The following is an 18,658-nucleotide window of genomic DNA, read 5'->3' as shown; positions in this document are numbered from 1 at the left end:
TTGAGCAGCGGACAAAGCGTGAGCTTGCTCAGCAAAGTACCCTGACCTGAGCGTAAAGAACATGAATAGCCTGCATAGAAAATACACTGACATGTAAATACTGTATGCCCACATAGTTCACGCAAATAAAAAATGACCCTTTTCTTTTCATCAGCCCCCCTCTGCGCCCCTCAGCAATGAATATCAAAAACCTACGCCCCAGGGTGACATACCTTCAGCCACAGGTTCCACATCTGGAATGAAAGGACTTGGATTGGAATCTCAAATTTGGCAAATCTTGTCATCTCCCCGGGAAACTTGTCAGTTTCCCCATCTAAAATAAAGAGATTGGACTAGTTACTGCTCACCAGTTCAGATTTGAATCTATGGTCCCTTTGTCCTTGGCCAAAGGAAGATGAATTCAGTATACTTTTTTCTTTTTATTATTATTATTATAGCTTTTTATTTACAAGATATATGCATAGGTAATTTTTCAGCATTGACAGTTGCAAATCCTTTTGTTCCAATTTTTTCCCTCCTTCCCCCCATCCCCTCCCCCAGATGGCAGGTTGATCAATACTCAGTATACTCTGCTGCAGGAGCAGTCCTGACAGGGACAGCAACTGGTTTATTCCAGAAGTGGGTCTGGGAGGCTTTGTAACCTATGTAAACTAACTGAGGAAAAGGTGCTCCCTTTAGTATCTGGACAGATTTCTACTCTGTGAATTCTTGATTTTCCTTTCCTTTAATTCCCCAGTATTCCCATATTTTAGTATCTTTTCATGCATGTGGTTACTCCCTCTACCTGTGTGGATCTCAGTCCTTTCTGTTTGGCTCAATTTTTGTTCCCATCCTTTAATATGTCCTCCTCAGTCAAGCTACCCACAGATATTTAATAGCTCAGATATTTAAAAGCTGTACGATTGGCAAGTTACTTAAATTCAATTTGTCCTTATTTATAAAATAAGGATAATAATAGCACTTACCTCACAGGATTAGAATAAGGATCAAATGAGATAATATGTAAATTGTTTCTTTTTCTTGTTTATCATCATCATTTTCTCAATTCTGGAATTCATCCTCTGGATGGATTCTTGGACTCTGAGTGTGACACTTGGACTGCCCATCTGTTTATTCTTCGTCCTTAATGTAGGACCAAATCATATTCTTTTCCAAAGATGTCTCTCACATTACTTCTGGTATGCAACTCATCAGTGGGCTTGATGTTGCTCATTAATTATATTACAATGTTAGAATAATATTATAATGATATAACCTAATGTATAGTAGACAACAATATAACATATTGTTAAAATATTATCATCTTATAATTAATAATGGGCTGCAGCCCAATCCCAACAATGAGTTGTAGACCAGAAGTATACATACACACACAAACACATAATTTCTCTTTTCTATTGTCTTTTGAGTTACCCACAATTTCGATTCTTCCAAGATCATGATGTTCTTTTATTAACAATAATGTAACATCAGTGGGATCTAACATTGGTGTTAAAAATCAAGTTTTTACAGCATCAAAAAATATGGGATCATTGAGGGTATGATACATTTTCCTAAATTAGATCCAATTTCATCTTTTCTATTCAATGTTGGGTGTAGCTCAAAATCCAGGAGATGTATACCGCTATATTGACTCAATGAGCTGCCCAGCTTTGTGTTTTGAAATTAGGCAATGAACATATTTTACCCATTGTGATTTTAAGTGTGGCATCTTGAGAACCTCCTAATTTATGGGGAATCTTTTTATTTAGATTCTTCACAGAATAACTTCTGTGACACTTAGCTTAGGTGAACTAATGTCTCCCTATTTGAAGCTTCACTTGATGCTGAAACTCAAGGGGTCATTAACACAATGTATAGTGTTCAAGTTTGAATCAGGAAGACTCAATTAAAATACCATCTTAAAAACCTGTATGACCTGGGCAAATCAAAATTTAACCTTAAGTTTCACATCTGAAAAATGGGGTTCACAATGGCACATATTTCCTAGGGTTGTTGGGAGGATATAATGAGATAACATTGTAAAATACTTTACAAATCTTAAAGAATTATACAAATTCTAGGTATTATTATCACGAACAAATTTATCATCGTGGCTGAATCTGTCAAGGAATCTTTTATGACTTCAATATACATTTGGGAAATATTTTTCATGGATCAGATTTTTAAGGTTGCATTTAGTTCTAAGGAAGCAAAGGCCTTTCTTGAAGCTGGATTTGTAATTAAAAAAAAAGATATTTACAGATCAGAAACAAGTTCAGTCAAAAGAGGATGAATGCAAAAGAACAGTACAATCCTATGATAATAATGATATGATGAATCCTGAAAGCAATAAGAGGGCTGTCCCTACCATTATCTTGAAGGAAAAACAAAATTAAAGAAAGGATGGGACCACTGCTTGAAGGCAAATTGGATGTTGCTAATAATTGCTGAGGGGGGAAAAGCAGAATTAACTGGTTGCTATTTTGTTTCTCTTTCCTCCACTAAAAGGAGTGATCCTCAAACTGGGAAAAATTGAACCAAAGTGGTTAATGGAAAATTGAGACTTGAGATAAGTGTGATATGACAAGAGAGCAACCTAACATTACTCAGTAAGACCAGATCCCTATACCTGGATACACTGTACAACCAAGCAGTGAAAGAACAGCTATCAGTTATCAATGAAAAATCATGGAAAATGGGCAATGTGCCACAGGAACAAGGATGAACAAACAATGTGCTTGTATTCCAAAGAATGTAGCAGTAGATGCTTCAGACTCTATGCCAGAATGTCTTTATCTTGATAATATGCAAATTCTAGAGTGCATTATTAGAAGGATAATTTGTGAAGACTTGGAAAGAGAAGTGGTAGTCTTTATGGATAAGTATAAATTTATTAAGAACAAGAAAATCATGCCAAACTAACATAATTTCCTTAGGGTTACTCCATCGGTAGAATGCACGAATGCCAAAAATATTTAATATTTGGATTCTAGATAGTCATTTAACAAAATCTTTCATAATATCTTTGTGGATAAGATGTGGTTGAATGAGTAAACCCCAAAAGCAGTGATTAATGTCAGTCTGGAGAATGGTCTGTAATGACGAGCCCCAAGAGTCCCCTTTTCTTATGATGTTCAACATTGTTTATCATATGTTCGAATGATGAGAATGTGGTTTGGGAGAACTGTTATTGTTGGATAAAAGAATTGAGATCTAAAAACATCTTTATACACTAGAATTGTGGACTCATTCTGATCTGAATAATTTTAATAGAGATCAATAGAAAGTCCTACTTTTGGATCACAGTATGCAAAACATAACAATACAATAGTTCATATGAAAATTATCAAGGGTGTGTGTTATTGAATGGAATATTCAATATGAGGCAAAACTTTGAAATGAGAGGCAAAAAACTGATAGACATTAAATTAAATTAAATTAAATTAAATAGGAACATACTGTCCAAAATGAAAAAGGTTTCGGTCTTCCCGTATTCTGTCTTAGACAGACTAAATCTGGAGTGTTGTATTGAGTTCTGAAGCAACATTTAAGGAAGAATAATGATAAGCATTAGTACATCTAGAGGTGTATGACAGAATGGGGGTATGACAGAATGGAGAGATGGAATGAAGATCAAACCTTAGCAATACTGGATGAAGGAAATGGAAATCATTAGCCTGGAAAAGAGAAGACTTGATAGGGAAATATGGTAATTGATTTAAAGAGTTTGAAGAACTACCAAATTGAAAAGAGATTAGAAATATTCTATGCTATAGGGGAAAATTAGAAGCATCAGGTAGAAGCTGCACAGAATCATATTTAGGTTCATTGTAAGAAGGAGAGGGAACCCTTCCTAATAGAATTGTCCCAACCAAAGGAGGAGACAAACAGACAGACAGGAGGGGAGGGGAGAGAGAGAGAGAGAGAGAGAGAGAGGAGAGAGAGAGAGAGAGAGAGAGAGAGAGAGAGAGAGAGACTCAGATAGACACAGAGACAGAGAAAGAATGGAGAGACAGAGGGAGACAAGGATAGAGACAGAGACACAGAAAGAGAATGGACAAAGATACAGATAACAAAGGGACAGAGACACAGGGATGGAGACAGAGAGAATCTGTGAAGTACTTATGAGCCTATCAGATATTGTGTTAATAGAAGGGATAAAAATACTAGTAAGGAAGACATTCTCTGCCTTCAAAAAAGTTCATATTTTATTGGGAGAAGACAGACTATAAAAGGACACTGGAAAGAGACTGAGGTAGAAGGTGGATGAGGGTATTCCAGTGACAGTATGTTGAGGAAACATCTGGGAAATGTTATAGATGTTCAAACTCTGGCAAAATCAGGTGAAAAGTCATCTCTCAGAAATGGGGAACTTAGGTATGGAAGTCAAGTTTTGGGGGAATGAACATTATAAGGAGCATAGTATAATGAATTCCTTGTCACAATTTCATCTTCAGGTAAAGACTGGATGATCACTTTTTGGAGATGTTGCAGAGAGCATTCCAATTCAGGTATAGATTAATATCCCAATTCCAAGTGATTCTATAATTTCAAAAGGAATACATGGTCTTTTCTAGAATGATAATGATGGGCCAAAGAACAAGGGAATGTTGGGAGATAGAATTGAGGGAAGATTGGGGATAGAGTTGATGCAAAGGCTATCCCTCCCTACCCCAATTTGAAAACAAAATGTTTGCCTATGAAAACATTTATCTCTCAGGGTATTGAAGTCCTTGATGAATTATAACCTCGGTATATTTGTCCATGTCTTTAGATACATTCTCTAGATTGTCCTAATCACTATATTCCTGCCACCTTCATCCTAAGCAGTGTAAGGCTCTCCATCATTTAAATCCAGAGACTAATTGTGTGTCTAATGTCTCAGGTCACACGAACCAAATGCCACATCTTTTCCCTGGGGTCAACAGAGTAGGAATGGGAGGCTGAAATAAACTATAACTGAAGAAAAGCTTCTTTGCCTCTTAAAATAACCCCAGGCTTCCCTGCTCCTGTAGGTGGCTGCAGAAATCACATGCGGCCACAAGATGGCACCCAAATCCAGGTCTACGGCGAAGTCCAAGCTGGCTACTCTGAAAGTGGTAGGGAGATGCTCATCTTTATTATCCACGCCAATCAGGTCAGGATCTTGAGGAAGGGGGCATTTCTGTGTCTGTATTGGAGCCTAGGTCAACTCTGAGACTTTTGTAAGACTGGCCCAGAGGGAAACATCTCCTTTTCACTTTGTGATCCCTTATCATTCCTTTAACTTAATGTTCTAAAGCATTTAATGATTCACTATATGGGGCAGGTAGGTGGGATGGTGAATAGCGTTTTGAACCTGAAGTCAGGAAGATTCATCTTCCTGAGTTCAAATCTGTCCTCAGAAGTTTGTAAACTGTGTGACCTTGGGCTAATACCTAACTTTATTTGCCTTAATTTTTTTTTTAACTGTAAGATGAGCTAGAGAAAGAACTCGTAAATCATTCCAGTATCTTTGCCAAGAAAACCTCTATGATTCAACAAATCCAAAAATCCTCTCTCTAGGTTGGTTTCCTCATTTTGACTAGTTTATCACTAAGATTTGTTCCTTCTAGAATTCTAATCTATCCCCACACTCCATTAATCTATGCTAATCTGCCATGTGTCAATGGAAGCTAACTTGCTCCTCCTGTAACCCCAGGTCTATTCTCATAAGGACCTTTGGTGACAAAGGTTCTCCCTTTGCTATCCAACTTTAAAATGGAATTGGATAGAGAGGAAGTAGAGAATGTGTTGTGGCAGACCAATGGGGCAGAGCTTTTTAGAGTGTTGGAGGGGATAAGTTTTATATATACTCCCAATATATTCTCTCTGTCCTTTATCATCTTCTTACTCTGATCCCAGATTCTGGCTCTAGCCAATTCCTCACTCTGCTTCTAGCATTCCCTTATTTCATTCCCTAACATCCACTTAGTCTATCCTACAACATCAACTTATTCTTTCTCCATGGCTGTTTTCTCTCTCTATCATGAGGGAGAGGACATCATTGAGAGATGGAGTTAAAAGGAAGTGTTCAGTGTCAATGAGAAGGGTTGTCAGTGCTATGAATATCTAGGGTCAATGTGATCACTGACAATCATCACTGACAATCATTCTTCTCTGTCCAACAAAATGAATAAGATCTGAGAAATCTCAAGTATTAAACTCCTAAATCTAGTCCTAATCTTGAGTCATGAGGTCACTTAAGAAGATCTGGGAACTCTGATATTTGGCTACAACAGGACTTCAGTCTGAGAGTCATAGAAATAGAATCAACTAAATCAATCTCCTTTAGATCTTGAAGCAGGATAGGCTAGAATAGGAGACATCCCATCAACCATCTGGGCTTATTCCTCCAACTCTGACTAAGTCTCTCCTGCTGAGGGGCTATACTTTGCTGTCTTTCTCTTCTGTTTGTCCCCACCCTTAATTGTGACAATCCTTGATTCTTGCTCTCTGTGCCATTGAAGGAAGATCAAAGTTCTAAAGCCACCTAATATAACTCCATTGGCTTTACATATTAGGAAACTAAGGAATGTTAAATGACTTTCTGAGGCCATACATATAGTAAACATCAATGAACAAATCTTTATTTAGCACCTATTGCCCATACTCTCCCTGTGCTGGAGTGTACTTATGGGAGATACAGAAGTATCAGACAAAAATCCTCAGAAACTTGAAACCTAGTTGATGAGTATATGGGACCCCCCCTTTTCCTTTTCCTTCCCCCTCACTGAAAACAGCAGTAAATACAAATGTTAGTATTGAGTTAGCATTAATTAATTGATTTAATTAATTAAAAATCAAATGGCAAAAGACCAGAAAAGAAATCTATGAAAATCTGGCACCATGTAGCAGCCAGAAACTCAGATGATGTCCCCATACTTTCCCCTCAGTTGGAATCTTGAAGTGTCAAATATATCTCTGGATGCCAGGTTTCTCTATATGTAAAGACAACCCATGAGATGCCTGTAGCTTCTAGCATTCTCTCTCTTTCCTTCATTCATAGAAACACTGTTTTTGGTCGACAAAGGGATATTTATTTACAGGAAAGACAATATAACTTAATATATACAAGGGATAAAGTTCTGAAAAATTCTCTCATTTAGTTTGGAAGGTCCCAAGCAGATGAATAGCTAAGCGCTACTCAGATGTCTGTTCCACTTGAGCCCTGAACAAAGCTGATCCCTATCCCATGCAGATCAGAAAGAACTTGTCTTTGAAATCAGATTCTTACTAATCATTAACTTGATAAATAACCACACTTTCCCCTGCTCCCTGAAAAATACTGGCCAATGTGACTTTAAAAAACATCACTGTCAAAGAGAAACAGATAAAAGTGTTCCCATTATTTCAAAATCATCGTCATGATATCTATAAACTCACCTAAATTGACCCAGATGCGTGCATTCTTCTCAAAATCATTGAGCCTGTGGTGGTATAGGAAGCTTTATCAGGAGAGTTGCTACGTGAGCTGTACCTGCTAGAATGAGCACATCTCTTTCCACATATTTTACTTTCTCAAGCGCTCTGTCATTGTCACTTTGGGCCTCTAGGTGTCTCAGTCTCTCCTTCAGTAAGTGAGGAGTCTGTTAAAAGGAGAAGGAAAAGAAGACTTGGAGAAAAAAATATCCCTGGACTCAGCTGAGCTCTTCTCTATCAGAAGAGAATGTTAGACTCACCCAGAAGCTTGAACCTACCCTGAAGTTTCCATAACTCCTGATTCTATTTCAGCTTTTCTTGTATAATGCTGCCCAAATTCTGGTTATATTTCTATACCAGTGTCAGGATGCTATCATGCCTGAGACCTGTCCAGAAATGCTGTCAATATGACTCAGACTTGGTTTGGAGCCCCAATTCAAAGAGCTGAATGAAGTTAAATACTTTCTCAATGGGCTTCCCTTTGGGTCTGGAAATCAAGATATTGTAGTCAGAATAGTGAAATGGTTTCCTTTTCCCTTAGGGGTCAATGTGTGGGACAGAACTCAGTTTGGGGAAGGACTATAGCAATATATCTCTGTCTCTGTCCATCTCTTCCACTAATGACATTAGACAGATTACTGACAAGAAAGTTGAAGGACAAGACTTCTGGTCTTAGCCAATAACTTGCTATCTAACCTTGAAGAAGTCAATTGTCCTTCTCTGGGTTTCAAATTCCTTCTTTCTTTCCTTTTCTATGATTCTGATTCCCTCTCCTGACCCTTGCTCTTTCCCATCTCTCTTCAAACCATCATACCTTAGTTCCTCATTGAAAAAAAAAGGGATTTCTAAGGTCAGGAGTTGGGAGAAGAATCAGTCTGTGCTTCAGACCATAGAAAGTGAGTAAGAAGAGAGTTCTCTTCTCACAGGTTTTATTCTAAGTCACTACAGGAATCTTGAATAGTGGATTCTCTGGGGGCCCCTCTGCCTGTGTCCTCAATCTATGCATCAATATTTAAATAAGGGCCTCATGGCTTCTTAATTAAACTGTCCATTGGACAATCTGTCTAAGTACCATTTCCACTGTGCTTGACTAAGATCAATAATCCTCTCTGCTCTCCGCACACTCAGCTTTGGAATTGGTCGTTCTACTATCTCCCATCTTCCTCCCTGGTGGAATCAAACACATTAAAAAGGAGAGGAGTGAGGGAGTGTGTGTGTGTGTGTGTGTGTGTGTGTGTGTGTGTGTGTGTGTAGAAGTGATGAATTGAAAACTGAGTCACAGGATAAACAGCCCCCCTCTATTTTATGGTAGGATGTGTTAGGTGCAGTCTCATCCTCTGCCCTCTGGCTAACAGGCTGGAGAGACAAACTTGTCCAGCCCCATGCCCTCACTGATTCTTCATCTTTCTATTCATTAGGGTCACAGAGTGACTCTCTATTATCTATTTAGAAGAGTGACTCTTCTAAAAAGAAGAGAGTGTTGAGGCGTCAGAAAGACAGCAGTCAGACTTGAAAGGCCAGGCTTCTTTTGAGGAAAAGGAAAATCTCTTTGGATTGGAGAAATGCCCAGGTTTTTTTTTCTCTAGAAACTCCATTATAGGAGGATCCATGTTCAATATAACCTAAAGGAGTTAATATCAAAATGGAGCTAATGGGGAGGGGGTTTCATGACTTGGTGCCATTGGAATTAAAATCCATAGTGAAGGTCTCCAGAGTCAATGTGACTAAGATGAATCAGTCAGGATTCAGTAAAATGGGAGAGTAATTGGAACATACAGGATCACTCAGGAAGTTTCCTAGATTAATTTGACTTTCTAGAGAAATGAGAGAAATTAGGGTGATTAGAGAGGATGTCATTGAGGAATTTCCAGGTGAGTGTGATGTGGTGGAATATTCTAATCACTGAGAGAATCAGTTTCTGAGGTCAGTGTGACTAGAAGGTAAGTAAGGAGGGCCCAGTTAGTGGCAAGTGTCCACAATCAATGTGACTGTTGAGTCACTGGAGAGTGTCCAAGGTTTAAGTATAACTGGGCTGGGTCATTTTTGGAAATCCTGGGAAGTGTAAGGGAAGGAGTCAGGAAGAAATTCTTGGGTCAATAAGGGAATTCCATAAAATGAAGAGAATGCTGTATTTGAAATCCCGGGGGAATCCGAGTTTCACAGTCAGCTCTACGAATTACCTCCAGTATGATGATGGGCAAGTCATAACATCTCTGAATCTCGTTTCCTCATATATAAAATGAGGAGGTTGTTCCAAGAGACCTCTAAAGTACCTTTTAGCTCTCAATCTATGAATCTACGATCCTAGAAGCAGTGCCCAGGATAGATCTGGGGGGAGGGGAGCAAAGGGGATGAGGTTTAATATGCTATTAGGGTTTTCTGTCTCAGTCATATTTTCTATCTTCCCAATAAGAGAGATTCGGAAGTCTGTTTTGAGAAGTCTACGTGTTGGTTAGTAAGCTGAAGGAAAACGGGAGCTGGCAGAGTCACGGCATTTGGCTAACCACCAGTACTTGTGGGGATTGAATGTGTCACCAAGTCCCATTAGGACCGGTCTCATAACACTAGGAAGTCTGAACCCACCGCCCCAGGAGAACTGTCTCTTCTGCAGCCTTGGGCTGCTCAGGATGAACAAAGGACGAGGTGGCCAAATCAAGGTGTTTAGTCTAAGGTGTAAGAACTACGTCTCGGTGCGGGTTCCTCGGGGGACCACAAGAGCTAGGGTGGAGAAAGGACTGGGCGAGGTGGGAGGAGGGGAGTTAGAACAGAACTAGGGTTCTTTAGGACCCAGAGCGGCGCCTCTATCAGCAGGCGAATGCGGCTGCGCGAGCTGAGTGCCAGTGTCCGGAGACCGACCGGGCTGGCTGGACTGGGACTGAGCCGCAGCCACAGAGGCAGCACCTACCCCGGCAGCAGCCTAGTCGGCGGCTGCCGCCTCTCGGCTCTTGCGCCGCCCCCAGCCTGCCCAGCCCTAGGGACTTCCTAGGTGCAGCGCCGCCTTCCACAGTCCGGGATCCCTCTGCGGCCAGAGCCAACCCACGCCGAGCCCAGCGGTTTGTGTCTGCAGAGAGCCGCCTCGGAGGAGCGGGACGCGGGAGGATAAGGAACCCAGCCGGAGACCGAGCTCGGGCACCAGGACTAACCCCCAGAGCAGCGCAGCCCAGCCCAGCCTAGCTTCGGGAGCTGTCCTTTCAGCACTGTGCCCCGGGGAAACAAGGGAAGCCTAACCGAGAAGAGGAGCGGAGTAGCGAAGCAGAGAAGAGAGGAGGAAGATTAGAAGGAAAGGGAGAGGGAGAAGGAGAAGAAAGAGAGGGAGAAGGAACAGGAGGAGGAGAGGCGCAGAGGAGCGCACAGCGCAGAGGCGCACAGGAAGGCGACAAGAGAGCAACTCGAGGGCCCCGCTGCCTACTGGGTCCGGCAATTCCTCCGGGAGGCTGCACTGGGAGCAGGGCAGGCGAGCGGGACCGGAGGGAAGGGAGCCCAGGAGAAGGAGAACGGAGCCAGAGGCTCCCTCCGCTCTGTCTCCGCTCCAAGCTGCGTCTCCGGTGGCCCGCTTTTTTCCTCGCCTGTGCCGGGGGCTGGGAGGTTGCTGGTAATTCTTCCCTCCCCCCTCCCGGAGGGAGGAACCAAGAAGCCCCCGCCTTCCAGTCCCTCTCTTCCCATCCTCTGGACCCCAGGAAAGCGACTCGTTCTACCCCCAAACGCAGGCGCCTTGTCCTCCTGCTGTCTCCGGGCTCTCGAAGGCTCCTCGATTTTCCCTCAGATTATTTATTTATTTATGTATTTATTCTCACGCTGCTGCTGAGATGGGAGCACGAGCCCGGCCCCCTCCTCCTCCTCCTCCTCTTCCCCCGGCCCGCAGCTGAGCACCTCCTTCAGCCTCCCTCCCCACCTTCTTCTTCCTCCTCCTCTTTAGCTGGACACCTCTACTGCCTGTACACATCTGGCAACAAGATTCCCCCCCCCCCCCTCCCGCGACCCACACAGCCTCCAAGGGCTCGTTGTCTCTTTCCATCTCACTCCGATTGATAGAGGCAGAGGTTGGAGAGGGGTGGCGGGAGGGGGGAGGGCTTTTGTATTTGGGGGACTGGAACTGTCAGAGGTGCTAGGGGAGCCGGGTCGCCGCCGCAGGGTAGGGGGCGGGGCGGTGAGAGGAGAGACAGTCTAACTGTGAAGGCGCAGCTCCTTCCAGCCTGCCCTCCTGCAGGTGCCGCTCTTCGCTGCACCCCCCCTTCCCAGGGTCTTGGGGAGAAAGACACCGTTCCCCACTATCCACAACAGCCCCCGAATCCCACCCCGCCGCTCCCATGGGTGCCCTTGGCCTGCGACATGCCTAAGGGGAAGCCGCGATGGGCCAAGGCGACGACAGCGACCGCATCGTGATCAACGTGGGCGGGACGCGGCACCAGACGTACCGCAGCACCCTGCGCACCTTGCCCGGGACCCGGCTCGCCTGGCTGGCCGAGCCCGACGCCCACAGCCACTTTGACTATGACCCGCGCTCAGACGAGTTCTTCTTCGACCGGCACCCGGGCGTGTTTGCGCATATCCTGAACTACTACCGAACGGGCAAGCTGCACTGTCCGGCTGACGTGTGTGGACCTTTGTACGAGGAAGAGCTGGCCTTCTGGGGCATCGACGAGACGGACGTGGAGCCCTGCTGCTGGATGACCTACAGGCAGCACCGCGACGCAGAAGAAGCCCTCGATAGCTTCGGCGGCGCGCCTCTGGACAACAGCGCCGAGGACGCGGACGGAGATGGCGCGGGCGACTCCGGGGACGGGGAGGACGAGCTGGAGATGACCAAGGGCCTGGCGCTCAGTGACTCACCCGACGGCCGCTCGGGCGGTTTCTGGCGTCGCTGGCAGCCACGGATCTGGGCGCTCTTTGAGGATCCCTACTCATCCCGCTACGCGCGGGTAAGTGCTTCTTTCCCTTTCTTCCGCCACCCTCTTGGGAAACAATACCCGTTCCCCACCCCCATCCCCACCTTCTAGGCTCGGGCTTCTTCCTTTCCGTCTCTGCTCCTTCTGTGGACACAACTCTGCCGCTGGGGGGCACTGCTGACGTGCTCCGTGGGCCCCTCAGAAGACGGTCTCGGTGTATGGGGGTCCCAGAACTACCCGGATGTCCTCAGCAAGCAGACGGAGAGCTCTGTATTTGGGGTGGAGAAAGATGACCAGAAAGTCCAGAGAGGGGAGACCACGGAATTCTAGGCTACCGTGTTATAAAGGGCCTTAGAAAGAATCTTACCCAACCTCTTTCATTGTACAGATGGAGAAACTGAGGTCAGAAATATTAAGTGGATAACTGAAGGTCACGCGTTGCAGCTAATAGCAAAGCCAGTATTCGAACCCACGGGTTAAGTGTTGCCTCCAGTGTGTGTTTGTGCCCGCATATGCCAGCTTCCTTTCTACCTGGCAGCCCCTCCTCTTGCCCCGCCACCGGCGGGAAATTGAGGGGGGGGGATGTTGTGGGCTACGATTCAGGCTGTAGAGCGTACCCTAACTTTCCCTGGCTTCCAGCTCTGGCAGTGGAAGGGGGACTGGAATGGAACTAGTTTAGAGGAAATGGAAGGCGGCCAGTGGTGGGGAGTGTTGAGGGACAGAAAAATCGCCTATTTAGAAGAGGGGAGAGGGGTGGGGCCAGGCTGGAAGAATCTTTATAGCTAATGAATGGCGGGACTATCAGGCAAAAGGGAATAATACTAAGACAAGTAGTACATCCTTCTCTACCTCTGCCCTCCCACCCCAGCTCAGGGGCAGGACAGGTTCCCGATCCTCACCTTCCCCTTTCATTCACACCCTTCACATACAATCCTCCCGCCCATCCCCCAGCCCCGGCAAGAATCTGTAGATTCTCCTTCGAGTACAGCAAGGTTCCCCAGGGTAGCCAGAGAAGAGAGGAAGGGAAGCTGATGATGGCACTTCTCAGGAAAGGTTGGAAGAGGTCTATATTTACACTCCTTTCCTTGTGGCCTCCAGGCTCTATGGAGGCAGGAGAAACCAGGCCAGGACTGGTCCCAGGGGGAGAAACAGCTGAGCCAAATGGTAGGTGGGTATGTATTTAGCCAGAAAGGAGTGGGCCTTGGAGCTGCTGTCTGCTCCAGGCAGGGTCTGGCTAAGCCTGCTTACACATTAGTCTCCCCAGCACTCACTCTGCATCTCCTTGGGCCACAGAGCCTCCCACTGCGGCTGAGCTGTGGAGAGTCCCTCCCCTTCACCATGGGACAAGGGAGGAGGTTACTTCCATTGAACCTAAATCATAAAACCAAAGAATGTTAGATCTGAAAAGGACCTTACAAATCCAGTCTATAAATTCCCAAAATTTGCAAATGAGGAAACTGAGGCCAGTAGTAGAAAGTGACTTTTCAAGGTCACATAAAAAGCTTCTGGCAAAATCTGGATTAGAATTCAGGTCTTCTGATATCCAGTCCACTCCTCTTTTCATTCCACTGCTTCCCTGAAAAAGTCCCAGTTGCCTTCTGTTGTCCTTGGGACTACTGAGCAGGTGTCTGCAGAGGGCTTCCCTGTAGGAAGTAATGACCTTGGCAAGAGGGTTATGTAATCAGAAAGGTCTTGGCTGGGGGCTGAAAGGGCTGGTGGGGGCTGCAGGGGACAGACAGAGTGACATATTTCATGGGTGACCCAACAGGAAGACATTGGCTCAAGGGTCTATGGCCTCTGGTAGACATGATGGGCTGAGACATCTGAGACTGACCTTGGGGGAAAGGGTCATCTTTTCCTGCCTTGGGCTCCATCTCAGAAAGTAATAGATCTTTTCCCCTCAAGTCTGCTTCTTGAATTCCAATAGTTGTTAAGAAGTTGGTACTCTCCTATCAAACCACCTTCCTTTCACGGATTTTTAGAACCAATGTTTACAGCTCAAGTTTTAGAGCAGGTGGAGGTCATCAAGGTTATAGATCTCTGTATCCAGGCCCTACTTCTCATGTCCTGTCTCATTTAAAAAACAATGAATCTCCCTCCTATTTCCTGTTCCCTTCTCTATCCACCTATATCACGTTATATATTAATGTGGGGGGAGAGTGATCCTTTTTTTTGGAGTCTGGGAGGCTGAGAATTAGGAGAACAAGGGGTACATCTCTGTGATAACACTCTTTCTTCCTGAAACTGTGTTGAGACATTTTTTCAGAGTTCCAGATTTTGCTGAAAAATGTTCTTTTTAAGGCAACTGAGGATTGAACAATAAAAGCCTGGGAGCAAGGACTGGGGAGGTGAAGAGACTGTTCTAAAATAATTGAATTGTTTTTCAAAGATAAAAAATGTATTCTTGTCACTAGCACCCAACTCTAACACTCTTACAGACCTTAGAATATCAGAGTTCAGAAGGACCTTAAAACACAGAATGTGAGAACTAGAAATGAATATCAGGACCTTAGAAACCATCTAGTTCAACTCACTATAGAAAAGAATGCAGAAAGGGCTTCAGTTTTATGTTCTTATCTTACCTCTTAGGACAGGTCCAATAGTTCTCAAATCACTTGGGCTTCTTAGATTCAGGATCAGAAACAGGAGGAGAGGATTGCTGGGTCTAGAGCTAAACATGAAGAAGGTAACCATTCTTTCTTTGGAGATGGGAGAGGGTGACAGAGGATGAATGCCTTAGTCCATGAAAACTTTGGCAGTGACCCCATATAAGTGTAACTCACCCTGCTGATAATCATTCTATTTCCTGCTCCTGTCATACAGCAGTGATACTGTAGAAAGAAGCTGAACTTAGAATAATGGGACTAGAATTCAAAACCTGGTTCTGCCACTTAGTAGCTAAAGTGACTGGACAAGCTACCCCTCTTCTCTAGACCTCAGTTTCCTCATCTGTAAAATGAAGAAGTTGGACTGGATCAATTCTAAATTTCCTTTTGCCTCTAAATTTATGCTCCTGTGATCTTCTATACCTGTATTTCTGCCCTTCGAACCCAACCCACCATGTCTCTGCTAAATTGTCTCACTGTTATCTCTTGCATAGAATCTTAGAACCACAGAATGTCTGTTCTAGGAGGAACTGGTGAGATCATCTACTCTGATCCCTTAATTTTATAGTTGGTGAGACTGGGACCTTGAGAAAGGAAGTCACAATCTAAGGTCATGAAGTCAATGACAAGGCCACGATTTAAACTCATGTCTCAACTCATAAATAGAGTTCTTCATGTTTCTCTGCTGCAATTCATTCAGGCTTAAAGAGTTTTTGTTCTTTATGTCAGATATATTTTTTCTCTGGATGGTGAGATTTAGCTGGTGTCTGAATTTCTTCCTAGGCACCAGTATGGTGTGATGATGATGATGATGATGTGTGTGTGTGTGAGAGAGAGACAGACAGACAGAGACAGAAAGACAGAGACAAAGACATAGAGTGACAGAGACAGACAGAGAGACAAAGAAAGAGAAAGAAAGAGAAAAAAGAGGCAGAGAGAGAGACAGAAAGAGATAAAGATAAAGAGAGACAGACACAGAGACATACAGAGTCACACACAGAGAGATACACACAGAGAGAAACACACAGAGAGAGACAAAGAAAAAGAGAAGGAGGGAAAGAAAAAGAGAGAGGGGGAGAGACAGACAGAGACAAAGACAGAGAGAGACAGAGACAGACATAGAGATACACAAAGAGAGACAGACACAGAGAAAAACACAGTAATAGAGAAAATAGAGATAGAAAGAAATAAAGATAAAGAGAGACAGACACAAAGACATACAGAGTCACACAGAAAGACAGACACAGAGACACAGAGAGAGGCAAAGAAAAGGAGAGGGTAGGAAAGAAAAAGAGAGAGGGGGAGAGACAGACAGAGAGAGACAAAGACAGACAGAGACAGAGACAGACATAAAGAGAAAGAGACACAGAAAAACAGAGGTGGGGGGGAGAGAGACAGAGAGACATACAAACAGAGGCAAAGGTAGAGAGAAAGACAGACACAGAGACACACAGAGAGAAACACACAGATATAGAGAGAGACAAAGAAAGAGAGAGGGAGGGAACGAAAAAGAGAGGAAGAGGTGGGGAGGGAGCTTATGTTTATGGATAAGAAAGATAAGGCTTGGTCTCACTCTATTGCCCTGTCAGCCTATTTGCTGGAATTTAAAACACAGTCATGTTTACTTTTCCTCTCCATTTTCTTACCCTCAAGAAACTCCCTTCCACGTGTGCACGCATGAGCACGCACACAAACACACATGATCTCCCCTCCTACCCACCAGGGGCTGGGTGGCTGGTGAGTAGGCACCATCTGTACATGCCTTACCCTGCTCCCATTCCCTGGAAACCCTACAATTTTCTGTTGAAGTGTGTATTTGGTGTTGGGTGAGAGGGAATTCAAAAATTCTGGCTTGGAGATATTTTGCAGAGGGAATGGATTTGTTAAGGCTGCAGGCTCCGGAATAAAAGCCTCCCAGGCCAATTCTGACTCATCCATCACTCAGCCACCTTTACTGGACATTCACTTTGCATTGGTCATAGGATTTCAGAGAGGGAAAAGATTGTAAAGGTTATTCAGTCAAATCCCTCTATCTTATACATCGAGCAGTGTATCAACAAGCACTTATTAAATATTCCACTGTGCCAGCCACTGTGCTAGATGCTGAGGATACTACTAAGACATAAATAAAACGTCCTCATCCTTAAAGGGCTTTTATACTATGGAGGGGCTGAGATTTCCACATACAAGTATAAACACAATATATACCTGGTAATGTGGGCATTAGCAGCTTTGGGAATCAGGATATTACTTCACACAAGAGAAAATCAAGGATTCTAAGAGGAAGAGCATTTGTATGCAAACTACTAAGAGATAAAAGAAGGAATGTCTTGTGTAAGGACTATAGAGTGCGAAAGGGAGTAATAGGTAATTAGATCAAGTTTCAAGGACAAGTGACTTGTTTAAGACCATATAGGAAGAGCCTATGGTCAAAACTAGGTCTATGGATTTCAAGTCTATTTCTGCTTCACAAAGGTTCTGTCTAGGTTCTACCTGATGCAAGGGACATCCTTTGCTTCCAGTCAGCTCCCTCATTGTCTGGTTAGGTCAACAAGATTCAAAAGTAAAAGTTGATAGATTCTGAATTGTGTGACCCAGACCCTAAGGATTTGCATGAGAAGAGGGAAAAGAGGGAGGTATCATAGGCTGGAAAGAGGGGGTAGATAGCAAATATTCAGAGATTGGAATGATCATGGTTGTTTTGGGGACAAAGAGGAGGCAGGTAGTTACAGGGCATCTAGTTATAGGGCATCTTTGTTGGAACATAGTGGGAGAAAAGCATGGATAGAAAATTTGAGACCAGATTACCAATATCCTGGAACGCTAGATTTCAGAGTTTGGATGTAATAAAGCATCGTCAGCTTTTAAGCAGGAGAAGAATATAGGATATAGGTTGTCCCCAATTCAGGGAGTTCTTAGAAATCATTTAGCCCAAAGCCCTTGTTTTACAGAGATAAAGAGAAATGACCTGTCCAAACTCAAGCAGCTAGTTAGTGGCAAGAGTAGAATCCCTCTTCTGTCTTTCTATATACACTATTGAATACCAGTGCTTAAAGGAGTTTATTCCCGAGTCCCAGTCTGGAACAGATTGGAGAGGAAGTGGAAGAGCAGAGTCAGAGAAATGGGTCACAAGATTTTCCACAGAAATTTAAGCATGAGATGAAGAGGGAAGGTTGAGGTTCTTTTAGCATTCCATTCATCCAAATTTCAGTTGCACAGTCATTAAGATATGAGGGTCTTGACTACTCACATCCCAGAAACCTAGCCATTCACATTCCAACATCCCGTTTGGTTCAGATCCTGGATCTAGGGAGGCCTCAATCCCAGACCCTAAGATCCTAGTCTCTGAAAATCTAGTTTCCAGTCCACTCAGATGACTGGATTCATTCCATTAAGAAAATCCTCCTAGGGGACAGCTAGGTGGCACAGTGTGGATAGACCACCAGTCCTGAAGTCAGGAGGACCTGAGTTCAAATCCAGTCTCATACACTTAACACTTACTAGCTGTGTGACCCTGGGCAAGTCACTTAATCCCAATTGCCTTCCCAGAAAGAAAAAAAGAAAGAAAATTCTCCTTGAATCTGAATAGAGTCTTAGTACCTGCTCAACCTTCCATGGTTTACTAATGCACTCAGTTTTTTTGATGGCCGCAGGTAAAGATTGGAGCAAAAGTGGTAAGACATTGGGTGACTGAGCAGCTAAGAGTGGACAAATCTTCCAAGATTCTCTGACCCAGTGAATAGT

At 43.8% G+C, this 18,658-nt stretch overlaps 1 protein-coding gene across 1 annotated transcript in view; it reads left to right on the top strand.

Moving 5' to 3' along the window:
• Positions 1-8,658: 8,658 nt before the first annotated feature.
• KCNC1 (potassium voltage-gated channel subfamily C member 1) overlaps positions 8,659-18,658 on the top strand; it is an 84,488-nt gene continuing 74,488 nt past the window's right edge. Inside the window, exon 1 of the mRNA XM_051965427.1 lies at positions 8,659-12,341. Coding sequence (XP_051821387.1) covers positions 11,772-12,341 — 570 coding nt within the window. The 5' untranslated portion in view covers positions 8,659-11,771. The remainder of the gene's footprint in view (positions 12,342-18,658) is intronic.

This window comes from Antechinus flavipes, chromosome 6 (assembly GCF_016432865.1).
Source record: "Antechinus flavipes isolate AdamAnt ecotype Samford, QLD, Australia chromosome 6, AdamAnt_v2, whole genome shotgun sequence".
NCBI classification, from domain to species: Eukaryota; Metazoa; Chordata; class Mammalia; order Dasyuromorphia; family Dasyuridae; genus Antechinus; species Antechinus flavipes.
Note: the sequence above shows the minus strand (reverse complement) of the source record. Positions and strands in the feature narration are given on the sequence as shown.